Source organism: Palaemon carinicauda, chromosome 41, assembly GCF_036898095.1.
Source record: "Palaemon carinicauda isolate YSFRI2023 chromosome 41, ASM3689809v2, whole genome shotgun sequence".
Lineage (NCBI taxonomy): Eukaryota > Metazoa > Arthropoda > Malacostraca > Decapoda > Palaemonidae > Palaemon > Palaemon carinicauda.
Genome location: NC_090765.1, coordinates 255,001 through 282,500, shown reverse-complemented (window position 1 = coordinate 282,500; position 27,500 = coordinate 255,001). Strand labels below are relative to the sequence as shown.

General features: G+C 33.8%; 1 protein-coding gene across 6 annotated transcripts in view; it reads left to right on the top strand.

Annotated features, from left to right (window-relative positions):
* LOC137632573 (protein prune homolog 2-like) overlaps positions 1-27,500 on the top strand; it is a 507,662-nt gene that overhangs the window by 410,892 nt on the left and 69,270 nt on the right. For 5 of the 6 annotated variants that reach the window (XM_068364593.1, XM_068364594.1, XM_068364592.1 and 2 more), the window contains 4 exons: positions 2,894-3,077; positions 6,471-6,669; positions 11,695-11,877; positions 26,619-26,846. In XM_068364593.1, the coding sequence (XP_068220694.1) occupies positions 2,894-3,077; positions 6,471-6,669; positions 11,695-11,877; positions 26,619-26,846 (794 nt within the window). The remainder of the gene's footprint in view (positions 1-2,893; positions 3,078-6,470; positions 6,670-11,694; positions 11,878-26,618; positions 26,847-27,500) is intronic. The other variant, XM_068364598.1, reaches the window with a different exon arrangement.

The following is a 27,500-nucleotide window of genomic DNA, read 5'->3' as shown; positions in this document are numbered from 1 at the left end:
GTCATACTCCTTAGACACTTCATCTCAAACACATTCGATTTCTGTCTCTCCGTCACTTTCATTCCCCACAACTCCGATCCATACATCACAGTTGGTACAATCACTTTCTCATATAGAACTCTCTTTACATTCATGCCCAACCCTCTATTTTTTACTACTCCCTTAACTGCCCCCAACACTGTGCAACCTTCATTCACTCTCTGACGTACATCTGCTTCCACTCCACCATTTGCTGCAACAACAGACCCCAAGTACTTAAACTGATCCACCTCCTCAAGTAACTCTCCATTCAACATGACATTCAACCTTGCACCACCTTCCCTTCTCGTACATCTTACCTTACTCTTACCCACATTAACTCTCAACTTCCTCCTCTCACACACCCTTCCAAATTCTGTTACTAGTCGGTCAAGCTTCTCTTCTGTGTCTGCAACCAGTACAGTATAGTACAGTATGTATGTATGTATGTATGTATGAATAAATTATATGTATGTATATATGTACAGTATACATATACAAATAAGTACATGTATATATATATATATAGGTAAAATTTAGTTGATTTTTAGACCCATTGGCAATTACTGTACTAATTCTAATCATCTGCAAATACAAAAGCTAGAATTTCAAATCGGGGTCTTTTTAATGGGTAAACTAAGGAAATGAACTTAATCGTTTGTTTAATATTGTATGTCATTTGACTTATATTAATGTGTCTGCTGAATGATTTTACAAACTGGATTTTCTGTTCCCTTACAATAATGTATCTTTTGCAATACTGCTACCTTCTCCTCGTTCCTTTTTTTACACTTATTTTTGCGAGTCCTAATTTTGGTATTTGAAGTCTTGGAATGGGACTGAATACCATTGTGGCTCTTAATATGGTAAAATCTAACCCTGTACTGTGTTAACTTGTTAATCATTTCATACACCAGTGACACATTATTGTTATTCCTGAATATAGATTCATATTTATTTACTATTATCATGTTTTTCTAATAAGTAGATACGATCGTATTGCTAATAGATGCTCTTCTTATTGTCTTTCTCTTTCAATCAAAATTTTAAACTGTTAGGTTTCTAAACATACGATTCAAAGGAAAGTTCAGGAAGTTAAGAGCGAATAACGTCTCTGTAGTAAAACTGTCTTCAAAGGTTGATACAAAAGGCTATTGCAAGACACTAACGAGGAAGGAGACAGAAAAGTTTGGTGTGTATTTGCAGTCGTATTTTCTCGTTCTTTTGTTCTCCAAAATGTTCCATCAATGAATGTGTTGTTTGATTCTTCCTGTACAATAGTGCGAAGAATAATAGTGATTAAGTATCTCAGAAATTCCTTGTTGGTATATAGTGATAGGTAGGTGTATAATAAGGTTAACTGGGTATAATAGCTTAAGTGAGAAGAGAGCTCTTCCAAAGACTAAGGTTTCACTCTGTAATGTTTCAAAATGCTGTAAATAATATCGCCTCTAAGCACTGCCTGTTGTAGCTTGAATTGTGTAGTTCGAGATATCGAGAAAGTTTAGATAAATGAATGCAGAGGAAGACAGTATGGTGGAAAAGAAAAAGTACTTTAGGTTTCTTACCAGTAACTCTTTATTTCCCGTTTTGACGAGGATCAATATTTTGACTGGGTTTTTATTTCGCGAAATTACACTTTTTTGCTTCCAATTTGACGCTTTCATTTTTATTTTGCTTTTTATTGCGAAATCGATCCTAGCTTTCATGTGCTTCCCTTTTGTGTTGACGAATATCAAGCTTCAAATGCTGGGCTGTTTGCATGTGTAGGATTTCTGCCATTTGGGTCGGAATTCGTCGTTTGTAATGTTCATCAAAGATCTCGGGGTGATTATTATAACCCGCAAAAATATCTTGCGTTTCAGTTGTGAGGTTTCTCATGTGTTGTGGTCATATGAAATTTGGTTTTATAATGATAAAATTATATATCATAGATATTCAAAATAAACTTTATGATTATATTTGTCGTTAAAATCATGTATTTAGATTTGTATTAATATGCTAGTTGAATTATATATTCGATTTTCATAATTATTTTTCCCAAAGCCAGTTGAGATCGGTCTCTAACATCCGGTTCATCTCCAAGGATTCTCATGAAGTAACGTCAGGTTTTTATCTCTTCAATTTTGAAATTTTTCATTTTTCTCATTCCTTCAAAGGTTTACTGAAGTTAAGAATCACATTTCCCGAATCAAAAGCAGAGGAAATTCTGACGCTTTCAAGCTTTCATTTTTTATATGTTGCCAAAAGAAAAACAAATAATCTCCTCTCGAAAGAGGCGGGAGTGTTTGAGAGCAGTACAGAGGGAATAAGAATAATCCGTAACCCTTTTGATAATAGTTGAAGTAATCAAGAGTTTCGATGATCCATTATTTGCTGTGAATTCACACTAAAATATATTGGTTTCCATTATTTCATGAAGCATTTGTGCCTTGCTCCTTCTAACTTTATTACTTTTTATTGAATTTGTAAATAAATATTATGGCAAGGTCTTTTCACCACGTCAAAGGAGATAAGGCTAATTTTTCCATGTATAGTAGTGAAATAATTCATTTAATTCATTTTATGCAAACTGTACAATTTGTGTTTTCTTACGAGTGACGACTGATTAATATATTCTTGATTCTTTCTTTAACTTCTGCCAATCTTTCGAGTTTTGTCGCTTCAAACCATAAACCCCTTTTTCTTTATTTTCATGTCAAAACGGAGGAAGTCATTGCCAATGTTGACACACTCTTGAGGTGTCGTTTGCCTGACAGTTTATCCTTTTAGTTTCAATGAGAACGGTTCCACCTTCCCTCCTCCACTGTTTTGTTTACATCGATGACGAGTTTGTGCTTCTCTTTTCTTCTTCTTCTTGAAACGCCGAGAGCAGTTGGGTGGGCGAGGGCGGTGGCGGTGGTGACCCGACCAGCGAGGAGGGCATGGACTTATCGGAGGCCAGCAACAGCAGTGGCACTCTGGCAAACCAGTCGCCCTTATCGGATCACATCCCGGATCAGGATCTCCTTCCCTATCATAACACCAGCGTGCGAGATCCTTTAAGATTCCCCATGCAGGTGAGTAGAGTAACAATACGTGTCCATGTTAACACATACATCATACAATGTGAGGCCTTATTATTATTATTATTATTATTATTATTATTATTATTATTATTATTATTATTATTATTATTATTATTGAATTCCTCTGAAATATCTAAATTTGATTCTCTGTTCATGACCATAGCAAGTGCAAAGTTAATTTTGTTTGGAGTCCTATCAAATGAATTTCCAGTGAACAGTGGAGTACTCCAAGTGAATGTGTTGTCACCTATGTTGTTTATTCGCCTCAGGGATTTTGTAATGTATAGAACAGTTGGGGATGGTGGAGAAGGATTGGACTGGATTGGTAATAGGAAATTAGCTGACCTAAAGTATGCCGATGATGCTGTCATTATTAGCAGAACACCACAGGATTTGCAATGCTTGCTTACCAAAGTGCATGAAATATTACTTGAGGTTGGGCTCAAGATAAATAGAAGAAAGACAGATGATGAGAACAGAACATGCAATGGAGGATGAATTATCATTTGGAGGAGAAAGGATTAATGACAGAATAATTTAGGTATTTAGGAACTATGATCATCAATACAGAGTCTTTAGAATAAGAGTTTTTTTGGAAGATTGAACAAAGCAAATCAGACAATGGCTAGGTTAAGTAAAATTTGGAAATCAAATCGCCTGAAATTACATATGAAAATCCAGTTATATGTCAGTTGAGTGATGTCGGTGTTACTGTATGGACATGAGTCATGGTATGACAATGGGACAGTCTCCATTAGTAGATTTGAGAACAAAGCCCTCAGAAGAATATTGAGAGTTAAAGGCGGGACAATAATTAGAAATAAAACTATAAGAGAGATTACTCGAGTGCCATATGTGGATGAGATCATGTTGAGGGGTAGATGGAGATGGTTTTGGCATGCTGTTCGCACTCCCTAAAAGAGATTAGTTCACTAAACGTTTAACTGTGTTTCACAAGGTACTTGAAGAGTTGGAAAGCCCAGGCCTACATGGCTGAGGACTATGAAGCTTAAACTAGAAGATGATGAATGGGGAAGTATTGAATTAAAAGCTTAAGATAGAGATGGCTGGTGAAAAACCTAGGCCCTTTGTGTCAATAGACGTAGGCAGAGATTATTATTATTATTACTAGCTAAGCTACAACTTAGTTGAAAAAAAAGCAAGATGTTATAAGGCCAAGGGCTCCAACATGGAAAAATAGCCCTGTGAGGAAAGGAAATAAGGATATAAATAAACTATGAGAAGCAATGGATAATTAGAATAACATATTTTAGATTAACTTAATGGACCACTTTTAAACTATTAACGAATGGAGTTCATTTACCTTCCAAGAACAGACAAGTTGTTTCTTTTAACTCCACATATAACTATTTTGTTTCGCCACAATCTTACATCATTTTTTTTCTGGCCAAATTGCAAATTATAATTAAACTCATCGTTATGGAAAAGGGCCTTGTATAATTTATTCTCTTTCATAATGGGTTGTGGCTGCCAATATCTTTTCAGGTATCAGACTTTTGTTTAAAAAAAAAAAAACATTCTCTAGTATACATTTCATAGCGGTACGAACTGAAATTCGTGTAATTTTATGTTGTCTATCATTTTGAGTGTCAGAAAGATAAATTTAGAGATTTTATGACAAAAGATAGAACTGTGCTTTTCGAGAGAAATTTAAGGTCTAGTTTGTAAAAGGTGTGAACATAGAAGTTATTCATCGAAGGAATGCCTATTATTCAATGTTGACTTGTTGATGAACTGACTACATTATTGACAGATCTCTAACGTTAGGAAAAATCTATTTAGAGATTCTTAAAATTTAAAATAGTAATTTTACACAAATTTTATCATTATCATGTCTTTTTATACTGACTGGTAAACATTATTTTTTTGTTTGGATACAGGTTAGAATTTACACAAAAATTGTCAGTGTTAATGTAGATTAAATTGATCAATATTGTGATATAGAACCTGTTGAACAGGTTTGCTTTTACATAATTAATTTTGATGTTAAGATTTGTATATTGTAATGATTTGTAACTCAAAGAGTTCGTTGTATGCTAGTATCCATCAGGACCTTTTTTTCAACATTGATATCTATTATGTAAATATAAACCTTAATATTTATTATTTAGGATAAATCTTTCTCACAGGGTCTATAGCACAGTATTGATAAATTCAATCTACATAACAGAGACACGCTTCAGTTTCCTTTATTTGGGCACTTATGACACGAGTAATCTCAATTACAGGTTAGATAAATTTAGCATATGTCTTATAAGTATAAATCTTGTGTTCAGGCATTGATGTTTTCAAAGGAAGAAAATACTTTTCCTAAACGTATAAGGCTCTTACTGTAACATTGATGTTAAAAGATAAATGATATTGGGTTTTTTGGCATCATATTTTGAAGGTCATTAAACTAAAGGTCAATTCAATCTAAAACCATGAAAGCGAACAGATTAGTATAAAAATTAAAATCGTATTCAGAGGACCTGTTTCTGAAATCTAAAAATGTCTAGTTTCATGCAAGACATCTTGGTAAGGATGAACCTCCCATCCCCACCTCGAGTCACAAGCAGATACAAACAGAAATATATTTCTTAGGTACCCAAGAGTAGACCATTCGGTCAATAAATGTCTCGCTGTCAGAGGTACTAAATAGTCGTTGTAATAGGGCTGCGCTTGGTCAGTCATCAGAAACACCAGAGTCAAATGAGTGTGCAAGTTGATATTGCATTTTCCTTCTCAGAGAACAAACAAAAAAGCTTGATCTATTGTTACGAAGTCATGATAACATAGGTACACCCAAATAAAAGGCAATTACTTGCTGGTTGTTGTTTTTTTTTTTTTTTTTTTTTTTTTTTTTTTTTTTTTTATCAGGATTTCCAGTATTTTATGCAGTAGCTCACAATGACTTGCTATTAACGGGGGATGAAAACCCCCCACCTTTTTATATCACATTTTATTGAAATGTCATATATGTTTTTTGCTACTTTTGTTAGGAAGATCAATTGGTATTTTTTTGCTTTAATCGCATTTATATAACTGGGTCCTAATTTTCATGTAGAGATTGTTGCACCTAGATTTTGATTTAGAGTCCTCTTATAGGAATACAATTCTATGGGAAAGGTCACATAATGCCATTTTTGAAATGGGGAAAGACACATTTTAACTGGCATATAGCAATTCGTTTTTGCTATGAAGGTATCATATTGTGATTTTCGGGAGGAGACCCCATATTGTTTTCTATTTCTTGTAAAATCCCTTTGAAGTTATTCAGGGTTTTCATATACAACTCCTTGCATTTGTGGAGAAGGTGACAAGTATATTTTTATAGAGATGTCATGTGATATTTAATTTTCTCCTTTTTCGGATGCCACCAAGAACGGAGGGCTAGTTGGAGCAGCAGTGGAAGGAATGGCCCCCCCTCCGTCAGTTGCTGCAGCAGGAGTCGCAGGAGGGGGGCCTGGAGTGGGGGGCTGCACTTCGGGAGGCCAACAAAGGACGGGAGCTCCGTCAGCCTTCAACATGTCGCATCTAGAGTTTACTCTTCCTGACACTGAGATCTACGAGCCCGAAACAGGTTAGATCAGTTGAGAGTGATTGGCGGAGGAAGACCAATAGAACTATATTCAGGTTAAACGCCCACTTGTGAAAATGTTACTGTTGTTAATGTTAGTTTAATCTGCCTTAGGTCAGCATTAGAATTCCTTTCAGAGCAACAATTAATAGGTAAAAGTAAGCTTGCGCGATTTGGTGTGTCAGATTTTCGTCCGGTATTTTCCAAAGAGTTCTCAGGGATCTCATACTTGTGGATGAGAGTGACTATTCCAATAAACCGTTCAGATAGGGTTTAAAAGCCATTTAGTAATCTTATATCCTGGTCTAGATTTCAAACAAATGGTTCTTGTAATGATCATATTGAATACCATAACGCTGCACTACACATTACTGTAGATTTATTTTTTTTTCTCAAAATTAAGTTTTCGTTACAGTGTTCATTTTCGAAAAATATTTGCGATAGTGCACAGACACTCTCTCTCTCTCTCTCTCTCTCTCTCTCTCTCTCTCTCTCTCTCTCTCTCTCTCTCTCTCTCTGTTCAGCCACCCTTCCCCTTTTTATATCAGGGTCGCTGAGTAAGTATAGAAGTAATTAGCAAAGATCTCCAAATAAATATATATTAGACAATGGTTTAGTTAATTAAAGATGAGTGAGAAACTGAAGTTAAAGCACAAATATGCAAAGTGCCAGATAAAAAAATGGTGTGACGACTTCAAAGAAGGGTGCGCTGCAAACCTGCACCGTAATGATGTATGCCTGTCCTACCAGTAGGAACAGGAAGTAGAAAAATGGAAAAATGAAAACCAAGAATTAAGAAAAGGAATGATAGAAATAATATCCAAAGTTCCAACAGTTGGACATAAGAAACAGAGAAGTGATAGACGATGTAGTAGTATGAAATTGAATTAGTACCTTAAGTGATACAAAATAAGGTAAAATCAAGGAAAGAACTTATTGAGGAAATAATCATCAATAAAAACAGAGTTCATGAAACTCACCAGGGAATCGGTAACAGATTCTCCCTCCTAGCAAAGGAAGAGGAAGACAAGACTGTGCTAATCGGAGACCCCATGGTAAAGGACCAAGGGAAGCACTTCGTCCTCAGGGGGAGGGGAAAAAGAGAGAGAGAGAGAGAGATAGAGAGAGAGAGAAAAGTTAGGTCCCATCCACGTGCCAACGCACAGAAGATAGTAGTAGTAATTAGTAAAACTAAAAGAACAACAAGACCACTAATTGTTCAGGCAACCAGAAACGATTTGTTCCTTAGAAAAGACTCCTCTGCCCAAACAGAACCTTTGGTTGAACAGCTAGCAAAATACTATTGAAACGGCTAGAAACAAGACCAATAATAAATCAAGGAAACTAACAAAGCCTTAGAGGAAGAAAAAAAGATGGAAAATTTCTTCGGAGTGGCACAATTCAATGCTCAGTCAGTTACAGTCAAATGGAGAACTTCAAGCCGATGATAGCTAGTGAGGAACTAGATGTCATAGGCATTACCGGGACCTGGATTCAAGAAAAAACAAAGGATTTTATCAGAGAATACAAAATCTCGAGTTATAATAGGCTTTTCAAAAAGGATTGCCTTACCAAAAATTTAATGCTCTTTGTTGAAAATCTCCCAAACCCCATAGAAATTAAATTAGAAACCAAATTGAAAGTGATAGGTGCAAATATTAACACCATTGGAGAAACATGTCTATACTAATAATATAGAGACCACCACAACAATTGCAAGAAGATGACGTAAAGCTATAAAGACAATTGGGACAAAAAATGAACAATAAGCTAGCTGTCCTAATGGGAGACTTCAATGCATCAGTAAAATTGAACACTATGAATTCTGCGTCTTACACAGAGGGACCCAAGCTACTAGAATATGTCAGCAATGTATTTCTTCATCAGTTGATCGATAAACCAACTAGGGGAAAGAACATAGTAGATATTGTGCTAACAACAGATGAAAATTTAGTATCCAGTGTCTCAGTAGTTGAAAATATTAACAAAAGTGACCATAGAATAGTTAGGTTTCATGTAAATGTTCCTCATTTAACAGAAGAAAATTATAAAGAAACTAAACTATGGACAAAATAACTGGATACAACTAAAGGAATATACCAAGACCTTAGAATACGATGAAACAGGAAACATAGACTCACAATGGGACTCTTTTGTAGAAAATACAGAGAAGGAAAAAAAGGCTAAATGTATGCCGCATAGAAAAATTTCAGCTAAATTATTCTACCCAAGAGCAAATGGAGTCTCCGCGGGTGAACTGAAGTCTTTTGAGACATCCAAAATCCTTGTAACTCTCTTTCTATTTTTTATGCATAATGGAGTTTTTTTTGTACAGAAGTCATTTTCGATAATATATGCTGTAGTGCACCGATTTCTCTCTCTCTCTCTCTCTCTCTCTCTCTCTCTCTCTCTCTCTCTCTCTCTCTCTCTCTCTCTCTCTGAGAAATTGAATAAATATTTGCCTCAGTCCCTGGACCGACTGAAAAGAATTCAATTTTACTGAATAATATTATCAGAAAAACTAATAGGGAAGATATACGGAAAGGTCAAACCGAGTTAGACACGGCCCGATCTTGAATTATATCGTAGATGAGCCATGTTGGCAAGGCACCAATATTACCAGGCGATTTATATATGTATGTATATATATATATATATATATATATATATATATATATATATATATATATATATATATATATATATATATGTGTGTGTGTGTGTATTTGTGTATATATATATATATATATATATATATATATATATATATATATATATATATATATATATATATATATATATATATATATTTATATTGAAAACAGAAGAAATGAAGAGCCAATACAGCATAATTGGAAGAAATAAATATGACCAGCTTAAAGAGGAAGACTCAGTGCTCCAGCATAGTCAGCTAAAGTGGCAAAATATGTAAAATGTAATAAGAGAAGGTAATGAAATAATACCAGCAACAGAAAGGAGAGTTAGGAGAGAGAAAATGGTTAAAGATAGATGAAAGAAGGGAACAAAAGGTAAAAATGAAGTTAGATGTAGAGCTATGTACAGAACTATTACGAGGGAACGCATAAAGGCAAAGGAGAGATTGGTGGATAGGAATTGTGAGGAGGTGGAGAGATTAACAAAGAAAGTAGGACAAAGTGTAAGAAGTTACCGTTTAAAAGAAAAGAAACTTCAGCACTGGTATAAAAAGAAAGGAATAGAATCATATTAGTGGCATCCAAAGTATATTGGATAAAAGGACGGAATATATTGGAGAATTGTTTTATGATAGTATAACTACTAGATTTGAATGACAACGGAGAGGGATCAAGTATAATGAGATCGGAGATACAGGCAACTTTAAAACAAACGAAATGCGGTAAAGCAACAGTTGATGATGAAATAGCAGCAGAGTTGTTGGTAGTTCTAGGCGAGTACACCATTGATGTGTTAATGAACATAGTGGAGGGAATATATGAAGACGGAGAGCCTGCAACACAGACGTACAAATCCACATTTATCACAATACTAAAAAATACCAGGAACACTTGAGTGCAAGAAACCCCGGACGATCAGTATCATGAGTCAGATCACGAAATTATATTAAGAACAGTCTTGAATAAAATAAGAAATTAGATGAACACTGCAATTTTATGAGGGATAAAGGGACAAGAAATGTAATGTTTATTTTGAGAACGTCGATGGAGAGACGAATAGAAGTGAAAAAGGATATATACTGTATGTTTGTTTTATTGACTAAGAACATGTGGAAAGAATACAAGCTGTGTATGTAGTACCTGAGGACGTGAAGATAATGTCATGGGGTCAGGAGGGAGATGAATTAGATCTCAAGGAATGAATAAAAACTGTAAGGATGCAGAAATGTTTTGTTTATTGGTGAATAAAAGAGGAATGAGATAAAGCTGCAGTTGTATGAGAGAATAGATGATAGCCTTTGCCTATGCAAGAGGATAAAGTCAGGTAGAGAAAAAAAAAACTAAGTAAATGCAATTGAGGGATGGATAACAGCTTGAACTGTAGGGGGAATGAGTTGTCATACAGGAAAGCAAATGCCAGGGGCAAGCTAGTGACATAAGGTTCTTAAAATAAGAGTTAAATAGGGGGTGCCGTCAGATGTAAATGGAGCCTAGGTCAATAGAGTTGGTACTTCGAATATTTTATTCCCATTTGGAGGATAGGAGAGAAGTGGAGTTAAATGATACGAGAGTGGAAAGTATTTGAGCAAGTTTTAAGAAATTCCACTATTGAGATAACAAGAGGTCAATTAAGTGGTTAAAAAATAGTCGTCCCCTTCTTCCATCTTGCTGTCGTGTGAACTTTGGTGCAGCTATTTTATTCCCCCCCCCCATGTTACACCATGGCTCTGAATGGCCTCCGTAGTTCTCTCTGGGCTATGCTATACTGCCTCAAATTCCTAATTACAATCCAATCTGAAGAATGGTTGCAAGGGGTTAATAGTTCATTGTATATTTACAAGTATTATAAGCAAAATAGAGAACCGGATCTGTAGTGTCCATATCTTCTATTGTCCGTGGAAACCGTTATCCACGTAAAGGGCTCGAAAGCATTAGTCGCAAATGATGGACCTATGTATATTTAAGATATATACAGTAGTTTTTTTATGTATATGAATAATGTGTGCATGTACATCAGACCGTTATTTCATTATACTCATTAAATATTGTGTGAATTTCTATGATTTGTCCCATGCGTTGTTGGGTTTGGCCTAATATTTCTTGTAGAAAAGTTTTGTAAACGCTTGCTGTAATTTCCCATCCCAAAATGAGTTAAAGCTTTCACTGAATTACACTCCTTGCGTATTGCTAGTTACATTGATGCCAAAAGTCATTTAAGGCAGTAACTTTGGTCCTAGGTATATCAGTTTTGGGGTCTGGAATATCTCGTAGCGTATGTATGAGAGAGAGAGAGAGAGAGTGTGTGTGTTAAGTGAGTAGGCTAGCCCTCCCTTCCATTATCTATGCATCCTTTTGTTCTCCCTGGCATTGGTAGTGGACTTCCCAAGCTCCCCAACTGCCCTTCGGTCGATGGTGCACCCGGACGACGAATTTCCCGGCGTGGTCCGTTTAGCCGAAAGGGAAGATACCCAGCCACCCGCCACACCCACTGAGGATGACAAGTCTATGTACACGGCCGTGGTATCGCCGCCCACGGGGCAAGTAACTCTCAGGAAAGGTAAGTTCCGACTACGGCGCTCAGCATGACGGTAATGTTTGGCATGGTTAGATTTAAAGCTTCGTTTTGGTGCACATTGCAAACATTTTTTACTGTTTTTTTAACGATGTATTTTTATAGTATAGGATTTTGGCAACCACCAACTGCTATATTTATGCACACTTTTAGCTGGCATGTTCTGTCTTTCGCACAAAATGCATGTTTGCATCCATTAGGGGCGTTTTATGAATCACAATTGGTTATACGATAAGCGGATTGATGAAATCAAATTTGGAATTTTATTAGTTGTTAAATCTTCCGTTTGTATTTCATTCTTTGGTTGGGGTAGAATCTCTCTCTCTCTCTCTCTCTCTCTCTCTCTCTCTCTCTCTCTCTCTCTCTCTCTCTCTTTTCTACTGGCAGTTTTTCTTTCATTAATTTTTAACTCCTTTCTATTTAAACACTCTCTCTCTCTCTCTCTCTCTCTCTCTCTCTCTCTCTCTCTCTCTCTCTCTCTCTCTCTCTCTCTCTCTCTCAATAATCGACAGAGAACAAGGGTCCCACCTTTCCACCCGATTTCCTCAGCTTCAAATTAATTGTCTGAGCATGTGTCTTGTCTTGAAGAACGATGTCTTTACTTTCTACTCTTGATTTGTGGAACACTTTTTCTTAGCAGCACAGAGAGAGAGAGAGAGAGAGAGAGAGAGAGAGAGAGAGAGAGAGAGAGAGAGAGAGAGACTGGAATTGTAAGGTAGAAAGAGAGGCGTTTTGATTAGACAAACTGAGATGTGGAAGGATTACGTGATTGGCTAATAAGTGTTCACAATGCACTAATTGGTGTTTGTCTTGTTGTTCTGAATTACTATCATGTTAGTATTTTAATAATAACACCTGTTAATAATGATAATATTATTATTATAATTGTTGTTTAAAACATATATATCCTGTTTTTACAAATTGTTTTTCAATTGATATCGTCGTTTAGAAAGTAAATTAATCTTAGCAATGTTCACACACATGCAAAATATCCAGCATGCCTCTTACATTTCATTACATATTTGATTACTGAAGCTCATTAATTTCTTGTATATATATATATATATATATATATATATATATATATATATATATATATATATATATATATATTTATATGTATGTATGTGTGTATATATATATATATATATATATATATATATATATATATATATATATATATATATATATATATATATATATATATATATATATATATATATATATATATATACATATACATATACATATATATTATTGATTGACAACCTACAAATCTTATTTGTAAAAACAGAATGTTACAAGCCCACTGACTCCAACAGGGAAAGCACCCCAGGGCATAAAGAAAATAGAAGTGTATCGAATATATTAGAAACCGGAAATAATTAAAAAAATATGAATCGGGTCTGACAAGCTGTTCAAAAGAAAATAATTTGCAACAAGATTGAGTATCTGAAGTTCCACCGATTCAACAACTAAATTAGGTAGATTATTCTAAGATGTGACCACAGCAGGAACAAAACTTAATGAATATTTTGTAGATGTGAAATTTAGGATGGAGAAGTCACACCTAGTACTGCGCACAACACGGTGAAGTTTGGGAAGATCTGAATGCAAAGGATGGTCAGAATTATGGAAAAGCTTATGCAACATGCTCAAAGAACTAATAGAACGACGGTGACAGAAATTACTATCTAGATCTGGGATAATGATTTTAATTGACGTTCAAGTTTTAATCCAACAGGAAAAAAATATTCAAAGCATGGTCGAATTAAAGAACTGAAAATTTTCCTCAGGATACATTGATCACCAAAAAATAATAATAAAAAAAAATTTCAATAAGCTATTTTTTATGCAGACAGAAGAAACAGACCGGATGTTTATTTTTCTTAAAAGTTCATCTGCCATCAAGAATCTTGCCTAGGTTATTAAATGAGTTGTATACAGTTAAGAGATTTTCAATGAAAATATCTGGATGTTGAGCCAATGTTCTTTACCTACTGAAAATCATACTTTGAGTTTTGTTAGGTTTAAAGGCCGCTCTTGAATGGCAGAGGCAAGGGACAGTGACATTGCCCTATCATGCAGGAAAATGCCCTAGAGACTGACCATATATACATATGATCAGCGCCCAAGCCTCTCTCCATCTAAGCAAGTACCAGGGAGGATCTGGCAGTGGCTGCTGATGACTTGGGCTCCCCCAAATCCTCCTCCTTAATTCCCAAGGATGGTAAGGTTGCAGTGACCAAAGGAACTAACGAGTTTCAGCAGGACTCGAACCCCAGTCTGAGGATCACCAGGCAAGGAGTTACTAACAGGCCACCAATACCTGTACCATGATCTAATTTTAGCCACAGGCTGATGGAATTCAAGAGGTGGAATTGGTGCAGAGACTTATTATCATCTGCAAATGTAACAAGCTTGTTTTTAAGATCAACAACGTACCAAAAATAGTAGGTTGGCCAGGGCACCAACCAACCATTGAGATACTACCGCTAGAGTTATTGGGACCTTTGACTGGCCAGACAATAGTACATTGGAACCCTCTCTCTGGTTACGGCTCATTTTTTTATTTGCCTACACATACACCAAATAGTATAAGATATTCTTCCCACATTCTCCTCTGTCCTGATGCACCTAACAACACTGAAAATATCAAATCATTCTTCTTTGCTCGAGAGGTTAACCTCTGCACTGTAATTGTTCAGTGGCTACTTTCCTCTTGTTAATGGTAGAAGAGACTCATTAGCTGTGGTAAGCAGCTCTTCTAGGAGAAGGAAACGCCAAAATCAAACCATTGTTCTCTAGTCTCAGGTAGTGCCATAGCCCTTGGGCCATGATCTTCCCTTGTTTTGGAGTAGAGATCCCTTGGTTTAGGGTACACTGGAGCACACTATTTTATCTTATATCTCTTCCTCTTTTATGTTTTTTTTTTTTTGTGGTTTTTATAGCTTATATATGAAAGATCTATTGTATTTTTGTTAATGCTTCTAAAATATTGTATTGGAATTGTTTACTAATTCTTCAGTATTTACTTTTTTCCTTTCCTCACTGGGCTATATTTCCCTGTTGGAGCCCTTGGGCTTATAGCATTTTGATAGTAATACTGCTGTATATGATATGAAAAGCAATGGGCCGAGGAACACAAGATATTACATTGCTTTAGTCACTGTGGTTTCCACTAAACTACTCTTAGCAACCTATTACTTAAAAAATCAATAATGATGCGAAGAAAAGACCCACTTACTGTCATCTGTTTGAATTTTAAAACAAAGGCCTCATCAAAACCCTTTTACCCCCAGAGCCAAAATTAAGACCAAACATACAGATTACCTTACCACAATCAAAGGATTTGTACACAGACACACACATACATACAAACACACATACACACACACGCATATATATATATATATATATATATATATATATATATATATATATATATACACACATATATATATATATATATACATATATATATATATATATATATATATATATATATATATATATATATATATATATATATATATATATATATATATACATGTGAGTATTCGCACATTTTCATGTGTTTTAGAAGAGTTTTTACGTGTAGGCGTAATGTTTGTGGTTACCCTGATAGACCTTTACTAACTCCTGTTGAAAGTATTATGGCTAGATATTTCAGCAACATAAATAATCAAATGTTTAAACACATATCAACAACAAAGGCAGGTGTTTCTACTTTCTAGTCCACTTCATGTTGAAGGCCTCAGATATGTCAATTCATGTTTGGGGTTTGACTAGATTTTATCACCATACTGGTCAGTGCGGATTGGTGATGGTGGGAGACTTCAGTATGATCGCTCACAGCAAACAAACTTAATATGGATGATCATGATTAGTACAGCTTCCCTGATCATGGCGACATACAAACCCTTTCACCACGGAAAGATATCCCTACTTTAGGAAGGGCATATTGATCCTGATCCGGATCAGTTGTTCAGTTGTAGCCCCTGTCTGTTTAAATATAAGGTCTGTGAGTTGTGCATATATATATATATATATATATATATATATATATATATATATATATATATATATATATATATATATATATAATATAAGTATATGTGTGTATAATGTATGTATATATTATATATATATATATATACTAAATATATTTATTTATATACAGTATATATTTATGTATATATATCATCGTCAGCCGTTTCTCGTCCAGAGCAGGACAAAGACCTCACACATGTCCTGCTCCCATCTGTTTATTGGCTTTCTATGCCATTCTATATCCGCAAATTTTCTTGGTTCGTCAATCCATCGTATTCTCTTCCTGCTCCTGCTTCGTTTGCGATCTTGAGTGACTCATTCTGTTGTTGTCATCCATCTATTATCTTCCATTCTCATTGTCTATCTGCCCATGTTCATTTCTTTTTCTTGTTTGCTGTTAAATGTCCTCTACTTTAGTTTGCCGTCGTATCCATGTTGCTATTTTCCTGTCTCTTAGTGTTATTCCCATCATTATTCTTTCCATAGCTCTCTTAGTTCCATAAGTTAATACCCGAAGGACCATGCATTTCTTTTTAGAGAAGGTGACATTTTACATTTCATAATCTTATTTTGTTTGCCAAAAATTCTCCCTCAAATGCCTATCCTTCTTTTAATTTCTGTGTCATGTCCTGTGGAAACGCTTCCTGTCTGTCTTAAGTACATATACTTGTTAACAATATCTAGAATGTAGAGGTTCGTCCATAACCCTTTTCCGTTCTCTTTCCGTTCACATTAAATATTATCTAAGTTATACTCATTCATTTTTAGTCCGACATGTCTGCTTTCTCTACTCAAATCTTCTATCATCTTTTATCTTTTGCATATATATATATATATATATATATATATATATATATATATATATATATATATATATATATTTACTTTACGGCTGACATATTACATAAAATCCCGAGCTCCAAACTCACCTGTTTATTTTTAGAATAAATCTGTTATACTTGAAAAATACCCGAGCTCTGAGAATATTACATAACTCCCAGATGGCAATATATAAAAACACTGAATATCCATTTTTTTATTTATTTTTTTTTGTCTATGAATAAATAAATAAAAAACTGAAATTTAGATAAATATAACTGCTACTCTTACGTCTTTTGGCTCACACGAGGTAACCGAACAGTTAAGCCAATATGAATACACTTCACTGTTTTAACTTGAACTCAAAGAGCCAGTTACAACAATTTATGTTGAACAAGTATTTATATTAATACAATACTCTTGAAATATTATTCAATGGCTTCATCAACATGTGAACACACTACACATGATATATGTTGGATAGAAATCGTTAATTGCATTTGAGTGGACACACACTTGACACGCTTGCGAAGAGAGAGGCGGACAAACTTTGGCTCTTTCAAAGGGACAGGCTGGATCTCTTCTGCTGTTTATGATTTCCTAGGGGCCCATATATATTGACAAAATGTCTAGATGATTCTAGTAGATCATTCTCATAGCTTGGGTGCAGGCTCTAGCGGGACCAACGTTGCCAACTTAGAAAAATGAACAGGGGAACAAACCTTGCTTGCGAGGTAACCCTCTCTCAGCTAACTCTGCCCACCTCCATCCTCGAAATAATAATAATGAAGAAAGATAAAACTAACTCTGATGTTTTCAAGAACATTCTGACCACGTGGAAATGTAAACATGATGTAATACCTCATGAAAACATTAAAATAAATTACATAAGCCCTCGTGTTCAAACCTCGTACAGCATACCTAATTGAGTTTACATAAAACTTTGTAACAAAATAAGTGAAATAAAAAGTTATTTCTTAAAAAAAAAAATAATGTAAATTTACATACACTTACTTGAAAGAAAAATACAATGAAATGAATGACGAAAGTCTTATGTAATTCTCATACAATTACTTAAACTTACATGAGAAGAAATTACTTTACAAGCTGGGTATACAGCTCTTAAAATACACAAATGAAATACATGAATAATATATTTACTTTATACAAGACCAGTTTTGTAAGAATATATATATATATATATATATATATATATATATATATATATATATATATATATATATATATATTCTGAGTCGAGATACCTTGTTTGGTGAAAGGGTTTTACGTATCGTCATGATCAGCAAAGCTGTACTATTCAGGGTCACCCATAGTAGGTTTGTTTGCTTTTAGTGGTCAGACTAAAGTTTCCTACTATCCCAAATCTACAAAGGTTATGTAATGGCCAAAACTTAAGACATGAATTAGGACATGTCGTAGACTTTTTTCATGCAGTGGACTAGAAAAGGCTGCATTTGTTATATATATATATATATATATATATATATATATATATATATATATATATATATATATATATATATATATGTATATATATATATATATATATATATATATATATATATGTATATATATATATATATATATATATATATATATATATATATATATATATATATATATATATATATGTATATGTATATATATGTATATATATATATGTGTGTATGATAAATTTTGCACATTTTTTACGTGTTTTTCATATTCAAATAAGCCATATATATTTTTGATACATTAATGTCTGGATTCTCTTAACAACCTCGGGATCAGAGCCCCAGGCGAAATCACACAAAGACAAGAGCTTGGCTCCGGCCGGGAATCGAACCCTGGTCGGCTAGCTTGTACAGACAGTGACTAACCCACTTGGCCACGAAGAAAGATAAAAGTCAATGACAAACTACCAATTAGCTACGATGGTGAAGATGGGTTGATTTCAATTCTAAGTACAAAATACCTGAATTCGACAGGTATAAGTACAGAAGAATTGTCATTGACTTTTATCTTTCTTCGTGGCCAAGTGGGTTAGTCACTGTCTGTACAAGCTTGCCGACCAGGGTTCGAGTCCCGGCCGGAGCCAAGCTCTTGTCTTTGTGTGATTTCGCCTGGGGCTCTGATCCCGAGGTTGTTAAGAGAATCTAGACATTAATGTATCAAAAATATATATGGCTTATTTGAATATGAAAAACACGTAAAAATGTGCAAAATTTATCATTAATTGAATGCCAAGTAACAAACTACCAATTAGCTACGATGGTGAAGATGGGTTGATTTCAATTCTAAGTACAAAATACCTGAATTCGACAGGTATAAGTACAGAAGAATTGTCATTGACTTTTATCTTTCTTCGTGGCCAAGTGGGTTAGTCACTGTCTGTACAAGTTTGCCGACCAGGGTTCGATTCCCGGCCGGAGCCAAGATCTTGTCTTTGTGTGATTTCGCCTGGGGCTCTGATCCCGAGGTTGTTAAGAGAATCCAGACATTAATGTATCAAAAATATATATGGCTTATTTGAATATGAAAAACACGTAAAAATGTGCAAAATTTATCATTAATTGAATGCCAAGTAACAAACTACCAATTAGCTACGATGGTGAAGATGGGTTGATTTCAATTCTAAGTACAAAATACCTGAATTCGACAGGTATAAGTACAGAAGAATTGTTATTGACTTTTATCTTTCTTCGTGGCCAAGTGGGTTTGTCGCTGTCTGTACAAGCTTGCCGACCAGGGTTCGATTCCCTGCCGGAGCCAAGCTCTTGTCTTTGTGTGATTTCGCCTGGGGCTCTGATCCCGAGGTTGTTAAGAGAATCCAGACATTAATGTATCAAAAATATATATGGCTTATTTGGATATATGTGTGTATATATATATATATATATATATATATATATATATATATATATATATATATATATATATATATATATATATATATGTGTGTGTGTATATATATATATATATATATATATATATATATATATATATATATATATATATATATACATATACATATACATATACATATATATAGTATACATATATATATATATATATATATATATATATATATATATATATATATATATATATATATATATATATATATATATACATATATATATATATATATATATATATATATATATATATATATATATATATATATATATATATATATATATATATATATCAACCACAATGGCATTTAATACCGAATTCTACTTTTGGGAATATATAGCCACTGGAAATTCATTTATGGTAAATGCTTCTGTCTGGGCCAGGATTCGAACCTATGCTTCTGAGTCGAAACAGTGCCAACAAAGACCTCTAACCAAGAGAAATTCAAGTTTATTACAAGTCTACCGTACATATTCCTGTCAAATTCACGTATCTGTTCTTAGACTTTAAATCAACCCGCCTCTACCATGATAGGTGATTATTGAGTTTGCTACACGTGGTTATTTATGATGAATATTTATCACTAACACTCGTGATTTTAATCAATGCAAATATCAACCACAATAGATTTTTATTTCCCGAGGAGTTAGATAAAAATTATTTCTCCAAAGGACTTAGAAAGGATATAATTTCGGTAGCGATTGAATTGTTTGGATAATCTAGACAATTGAAGCACATTTAAGCTACGTATGTTCCTGCATTAAACATTTCAAGGATATCCATTAAAATCTCTAGTAAAAAGACATGTATATGAAGAATGTCTGTTGTGCTTGAGGCATACTAATGATAAAGATTTTGGTAATCAAAAAGTGGAGAGCACCAAGTAAAACGTCCCCTTGTACATCCATTTCCTCTGTATGAGCTTAATGTAAACTATGAAAATTGGTATGGATAGAGTATTTCAATCAGTGTATATTTTGAGAATAATGTACAAGACGTGGTTTAGGGGAATAAATAGAAATGCCCTGTTTCTTGTTCTTAAAAATTTACTTTGAAATATCCATTTATTTTACCGTTTAGATAAATTTTTTAACCTTCAAGGGGTATTTGGCTTACAGTAATACACTGTTTTTGTTACAATTATTTGCACTTCGTCCGGATAGTTGACTTATTTTGGAATTTTCACATTTTGCAGATTGTTTGGTTTCTAATATAGCAAGGTTGCGTTAAACAGAATACTATTATTTATTTATTTATGAACATTGTCTTACCTATTATGAAATGTGATTTTTAGCGATTGACTAAATAAACTGAAGTTCGTTAAAAAACGAAACAATAAAAGGTTTAGTACTGGGGGGAAAACAAGGAAGAATATGTAGTAGAAGTAATTTAATGGTTGAAATGATGAGAACACAACTGGTTAGAGGTATATATAATTTTTATTTAATTGAAGCAAATGGGAAGATTAATTATAGATGGATTAGAAAGATTGAAAACGTGTCAGTAAAAGTTAATAAAGTAATAAATTGAGAAAAACAAATAGGGGAAAATAGTGGATGTTCCTGCAAGGCAGTACATGTTTGTGAAGGAGCATGATATACCAATATCACACTGCTTGCAGACTGCCTTAAAATTTCTTGCAGTATTCACTGGTAATTTACTTGCAATTTGAACTGATTTCATATGTCAAAATGCTTGGTAAACGTCATGATGCCACTGCCAGACAGTGTTGTAAATGATGACAAAGAAATTAAGTATATTTGGACCCTATTTAACGTAGTAAGAAAGGGCTCCGGTTATGAAACATTCCTCCACCAATGCCATGTCTCTACAGATCACCGGCCTGCCCTCCAACCACTCTGTTTCTATAAACATTGGTGTATTTCCAATTTTTTCTCTCTGTTTTTGCGTGTTCTTCAATGAAGTACCTGTTCACATTGTAGATAACTGCCTTAGCTTGGCTATGAAGTTGGCCATATGACGAGCTTGAAGGAGGGGAACAGTCTATCGTGAGAGTGTGTAGCCGTAACGCCTGTTATGAGTGTGGAAGGACCTCCACTCCTAGCGGTAAACCTTCATACAGAAAACACGCCTTGAGTATCTCAGTGGTGGTGTGGAACAGAAGTTAGATTAATTTAGAATGCAATTTCGAAAATGCATCAATTTACATATAGAAGATGCGATAAAGGGTAAGGGGATGGAGCTGTGTTAGAGAAAGAAAACTAGCCAGTGATCTGTGGAGATGTAAACTATTTGCCTTCCCCTGTCGGCCTTTCCTGATGCGTTGATTGTAGTAGCAATTAACATTACTTATGGTGATATAAATTGTTATATATATATATATATATATATATATATATATATATATATATAATATATATATATATATATATATATATATATATATATAATATATATATATATATATATATATATATATATATATATGTATATATATATATATGTATATATATATATGTGTATATATATATATATATATATATATATATATATATATATATATATATATATATATATATATATATATATATATATATATATATATATATATATCATCGTCATCATCATCATCATCATCATGAGCCATAACTAGTCCACTGCAAATATGTCCTAATTGCATCTGTTCATGGTCTTTTTATGCCAGTCTATACCCGAAAATTTTCTTAGTTCATGAATCCTTCGTCTTCAGTTCCTTTCCCTGCTCCTTTTGCAATATCTAGGGACCCATTCTGTTATTCTTTTAGTCCATCTATTATCTGTCATTGTCATAATGTGCCCTGCCCACGACCATTTCTTTTTTTTTAACATGATGTAAGAATATCCTCTACTTTAGTTTGCTGTTGTATCTATTTTACTCTTTTTGTCTCTTAGCGTAATTTCCATCATTATTCTTTCCATACCTTCAAGTTGTAACTATATTTAGTAAGGCTCCAAGTTTCGGAAATGAATAAATTGGGATATAAAAAGATTGAGTGAAATTAGAAGAACCGTGAAGTCTTATATGGAATTAAAAGAGGGCCATATATTTTGCTTCAGAGGACAAAAGCAGGGCAGTTGATAGAGACTACGGTCTATCCCAAAGCCAAAGCAAAGGCAGCCATGCTTACCCCAATACAAATGGAAAAAAAGCACGTTAATAGAAGAATATGAGGACACGCAAGGAACAAAGAAAATGGCGATGGTTTTCATAATATAAGTCTGCCAGGTGACATAGAAGAATTTTGTAGTATTAGTGATAGAATTGCAGGATTGATTATCAAATTAAAAAAGAAGTATAAACTGAAGATCATTCAAACATATCCACCAGCAACATTCCACACAGGGGAAGAAATAGAAACTTTTTATGAAGATCTAGAGATATCTATGAAAAAAACCTAAAAACCTAAGACTCGACTTGCATTTGTTTTGGATGATCTCTATGCTAAGGTATGTCTAATGAAGAGAGGAGAATCAGCAGTAGGTAAATTTGGAGTAGGCACAAGGAATGACAGAGGAGACATTCCTGTAGAATTTGTTGAACAAAACAAACTCAAAATCATTTAACACCTTTTTTCATCAAAAAGAGTAGAAATTTTTATAGTTTATATATAACAGATTTATTAAAAGGATTTATTATTATTATTTTTATTATTATTATTACTAGCCAAGCTACAACCCTAGTTGGAAAAGCAGGATGCTATAAGCCCAAGGGCTCCAACAGGGAAAAATAGCCAAGTGAGGAAAGGAAACAAGGAACTAAATAGATGATATAAGAAGTAATGAAAAATTAGAATAAAGTATTTTAAAAAACATTAACCACATTAGAACAGATCATTCGTATGTAATTATAAAAAGACTCATGTCAGCCTGTTCAACATGAAAAAATTTGCTACAACCTTGAACTTTTGAAGTTCTACTGATTCAACTGCCCGATTTGGAAGATCATTCCACAATGGACATGGAGAAACGAAAAATTAGATATATTTTATTCTCAGTGGAAAAGTTGATTTAGTTAAAGGTGGTGAGAAACAAAATTTGTTTAGATCTAAGGAAGGAAAGAAAAACTAATTTTAGGAAAATAAACACTCCATTAATAAGAGAAAAATCTGATGAGTTTAATTTAGCAATACAAAATAGGTACTCCTAACTACATGATAAAATGCAAAATTAAAGAAGAAAGGAACAGTAATTTAACAAAATTTTTACTGGTATCAGCACAAGATAAAGGTGGAAAAGTTTCTGAATAAGATCTAGGAAAAATATCAGAGAAGACCGAAAGCTTAATAAAGAAAAGATTGGAAATAAGGGTAAAATCCAAGAGATGAAATAGAATTAGTAGAAGTTTCCAAACAATAAGAAAAAACTAAAAACCCAAGATATTCGTAGACACAATCAGACCAAAATTGAGGAAACACTAAGGAAAGGAAGAAGCAACAAATTGGTGACAAGAAAACTTGGAACAGGACGCCAACAGATGTTTGCTTTTAAGGATGAAAATGGAAATATTATTGACAATGGAGATGGAGTGATAAGAATTGCAGAGGATTTCTATACAATAGCGAAATAAGAAATAGCTCTGCCAATAGAAATAATGAAACGCCTGAGCTGTTACCAAACGTAACTGTTGGTGAAGTAAAGAAAGCGTTAAAAGGCATGGAAAGAGGCAAAACATTAGAAGATTTTGCCTAACAAGGGATTTAATAATAAATGGAGAAGAACTGGCTGAACTTTACCCAAAACATGTGCAAGAATGCTCTACACCTACAGCTTGGAAATTTTTTATCATCATACTAATTCACAAACAGACACGCACAAAAGACCTGAAAATATAACCATCCATTAAGTTTATTCTCCGTAATGTATATAATATTTACAAAGGTCAGATTAGACCGAATAGGAAGACAGCTAGATATTAATCAACCAAGAGAGCAAGAAGGCTTTAGAAGTTAGTATTTAACAACTGACCATATCCATGGTATTAGGTTGGCCAGGGCACCAGCCACCAGTTGAGATACCACCGCTAGAGAGTTATGGGGTCTTTTGACTGGCCGGACAATAGTTCATTTGATCCTTCTCTCTGGTTACGGTTCATTTTCCCTTTGCCTACACACACACACATACACACCGAATAGTCTGGTCTATTCTTTACATATTCTCCTCTGTCCTCTTACACCTGACAAACTGAGATTACCAAACAATTTCTTCTTACTGCACTGGCATTGTTGAGTGGCCACTTTCCTCTTTGTAAGGCTAGAAGAGACTCTTTAGCTATGGTAAGCAGCTCGTCTAGGAGAAGGACACGCCAAAATCAAACCATTGTTCTCTAATCTTGGGTAGTGCCATAGCCTCTGTACCATGGTTTTCCACTGACTTGGGTTAAAGTTCTCTTGCCTGAGGGTACACTCTGTCACACCATTCCATCTTATTTCTCTTCTTCTTGTTCTGTTATTTTTTTTATATTTTATATAGGAGATATTTAATTTGATATTGTTGCTCTTCTTAAAATGTTTATTTTTCTTCGTTTCCTTACCTCACTGAGCTATTTTCCCTTTTGGAGCCCCTGGGCTTATAGCATTGTGCTTTTCCAACTAGGGTTGTAGCTTAGCAAGTAATAATAATAATAATAATAATAATAATAATAAATCTGCTAATGAAAAAAATAATAGAATATGAAAAACTATTGTATATGGCATTTATAGGCAATAAGAATGTTTTATTTTTTTTTTTATTTTTTTTTTTTTTTTTTATTTTTTTTTTTGTCAAAACCTCAGCAATAATGAAAGCTCTCTAAGACAAGAAATAGATAATTTTTATTATAGAACACTTGAAGATATCTATACAGGAAGTATAGCAATCCTAAACCTTGAAAATAGTGAGAAAATTCTGATTGAGAAAGGGGTTAGACAGGGAGACCCCATCTCCTAAATTATTCAGTGTACTTACATTTTTTTTTTTTTTTTTTTTTTTTTTTAATTTAGATTAGGGAAATGTAGGAGTTAATATTAATTGGGAATACCTTAGCAGATTCAGTTTTGCAGATGACATAGTTATGTTTAGTGAATCATGGGAGGAATTGCAAAAGATGATAGAAGATTTGAATAGAGAAAGCAGAAAAGTAGGACTGAAAATTAATATGAGAAAAACTAAGATAATGTTCAATGAAATAGTAGAGACAAGTAAGAGTTATGGACTAACCTTTAGAGATTATGAATGAATATACGTACTTAGGACATACAGTAAGTGTTTCCATAGCACACTGAGACCAAAACTATAAGAAGAATAAGCATGGTATGGAGTGCTTGTGGAAAACAGAATGTGGTTTTGAAAATTAGAATGCCGCTTTCTCTGAAAAGAAAAATATTTACCTGTATTAACTTATGCATCAGAAACTTGGAGCCTCACTAAAGCCTGAGAACATACGTTAGTTACAACTCAGAGAGTTATGGAAAGAATAATGATGGGAATAACACTTAGAGACTAAAAGAGAGCAATGTGGATACTAGAGCAAACTAAAATAGGGGATATTCTAAGGACTTATAAGAAAATTAAATATACATGGGTAAGGCATATAATGAAAATGACATAATAGATGGACATTAACAGATTGCAAAAGAATCAGGGAAAGGAAGAGAAGACGATAGATTGACAAACAAAGAAAGTTTGCTGGTGTGGACTGGCATATAAAGACCATAAACAGATGGAAGTAGGATATGTCTGAGGCCTTCGTTCTGCAGTGGACTAGTAATGGCGGAAGATGAGATATATATATATATATATATATATATATATATATATATATATATATATATATATATATATATATATATATATATATATATATATACATACATACACATATACATACATAAACGTTATTGTGAAATGATTTTGTAATTTCTGAGGGAGAGAAATGTTAAAATAATTTACTTTTGCAGAACGTCCTTCCACTCTCGAAGTCAACCGAAAGAAAAGATTGACGGTAACGGAAGAGCTCCTGACGGTGGCTGTGGACGACGACCAACATTCCATATCGTCATTGAGTCAACACAGTGAAGATGACGATGACGATGATGCTCAGATGTTTTCGCACGAAGAATTTACTGATATGTTGACGCCTGATGACATTGACACACCAGACGAGCTAGAAGAATCCATCATGGAAAGTAAGTAATGAGAAAACTAAATGTTAAGGTGAATAAGTTGGGAATGTGTACTTTTCAAAAAGACACGACATTGAGCTGAATTTACAAAATTAACTATTTTAGTATTATAGATACAATTGATACAGTACAAGGTTTCAATCATGCACAGAAAATGTTCTGGCTTTTGTCTCTATATTTGACTAATCATCAAAGAAATTAGATATTAATGAAGATGATTTGAGCACGATTGGTAAAGACTTTCAGCCAGCCAGGCAATTTGAGTTTTTTTTTTCTTATGACTTCTCACTAAAATTAGGTTCAAAATCTTTAAGGATTTTTTATTTGAACATAGTTCTGAAATAAAGACTATTTAGGTTTAGCCTTCTCTACTGGTTACGAAGTCAGTGCCAATACTATCATTTTGTTGGTATGTAAGTATCTTGTGATTCAATAACATAACATAGTGTTTTATTTTGATTTTATTTATTGTGGTGGTTCCTTATGCAAGTAATTTCAGGTTTTCATCATGAAAATTATTGTATACTAAAATCACATAAAATAAAGAACACAGGTTTCTCCTGATGTAATTAAATTTTTTTTTTCATCCTCAAAAAGTTTCTTTGCTTTTGTGTACCAGAACACTTGGACATCAGCTCCTTAACACTCATTAAACTT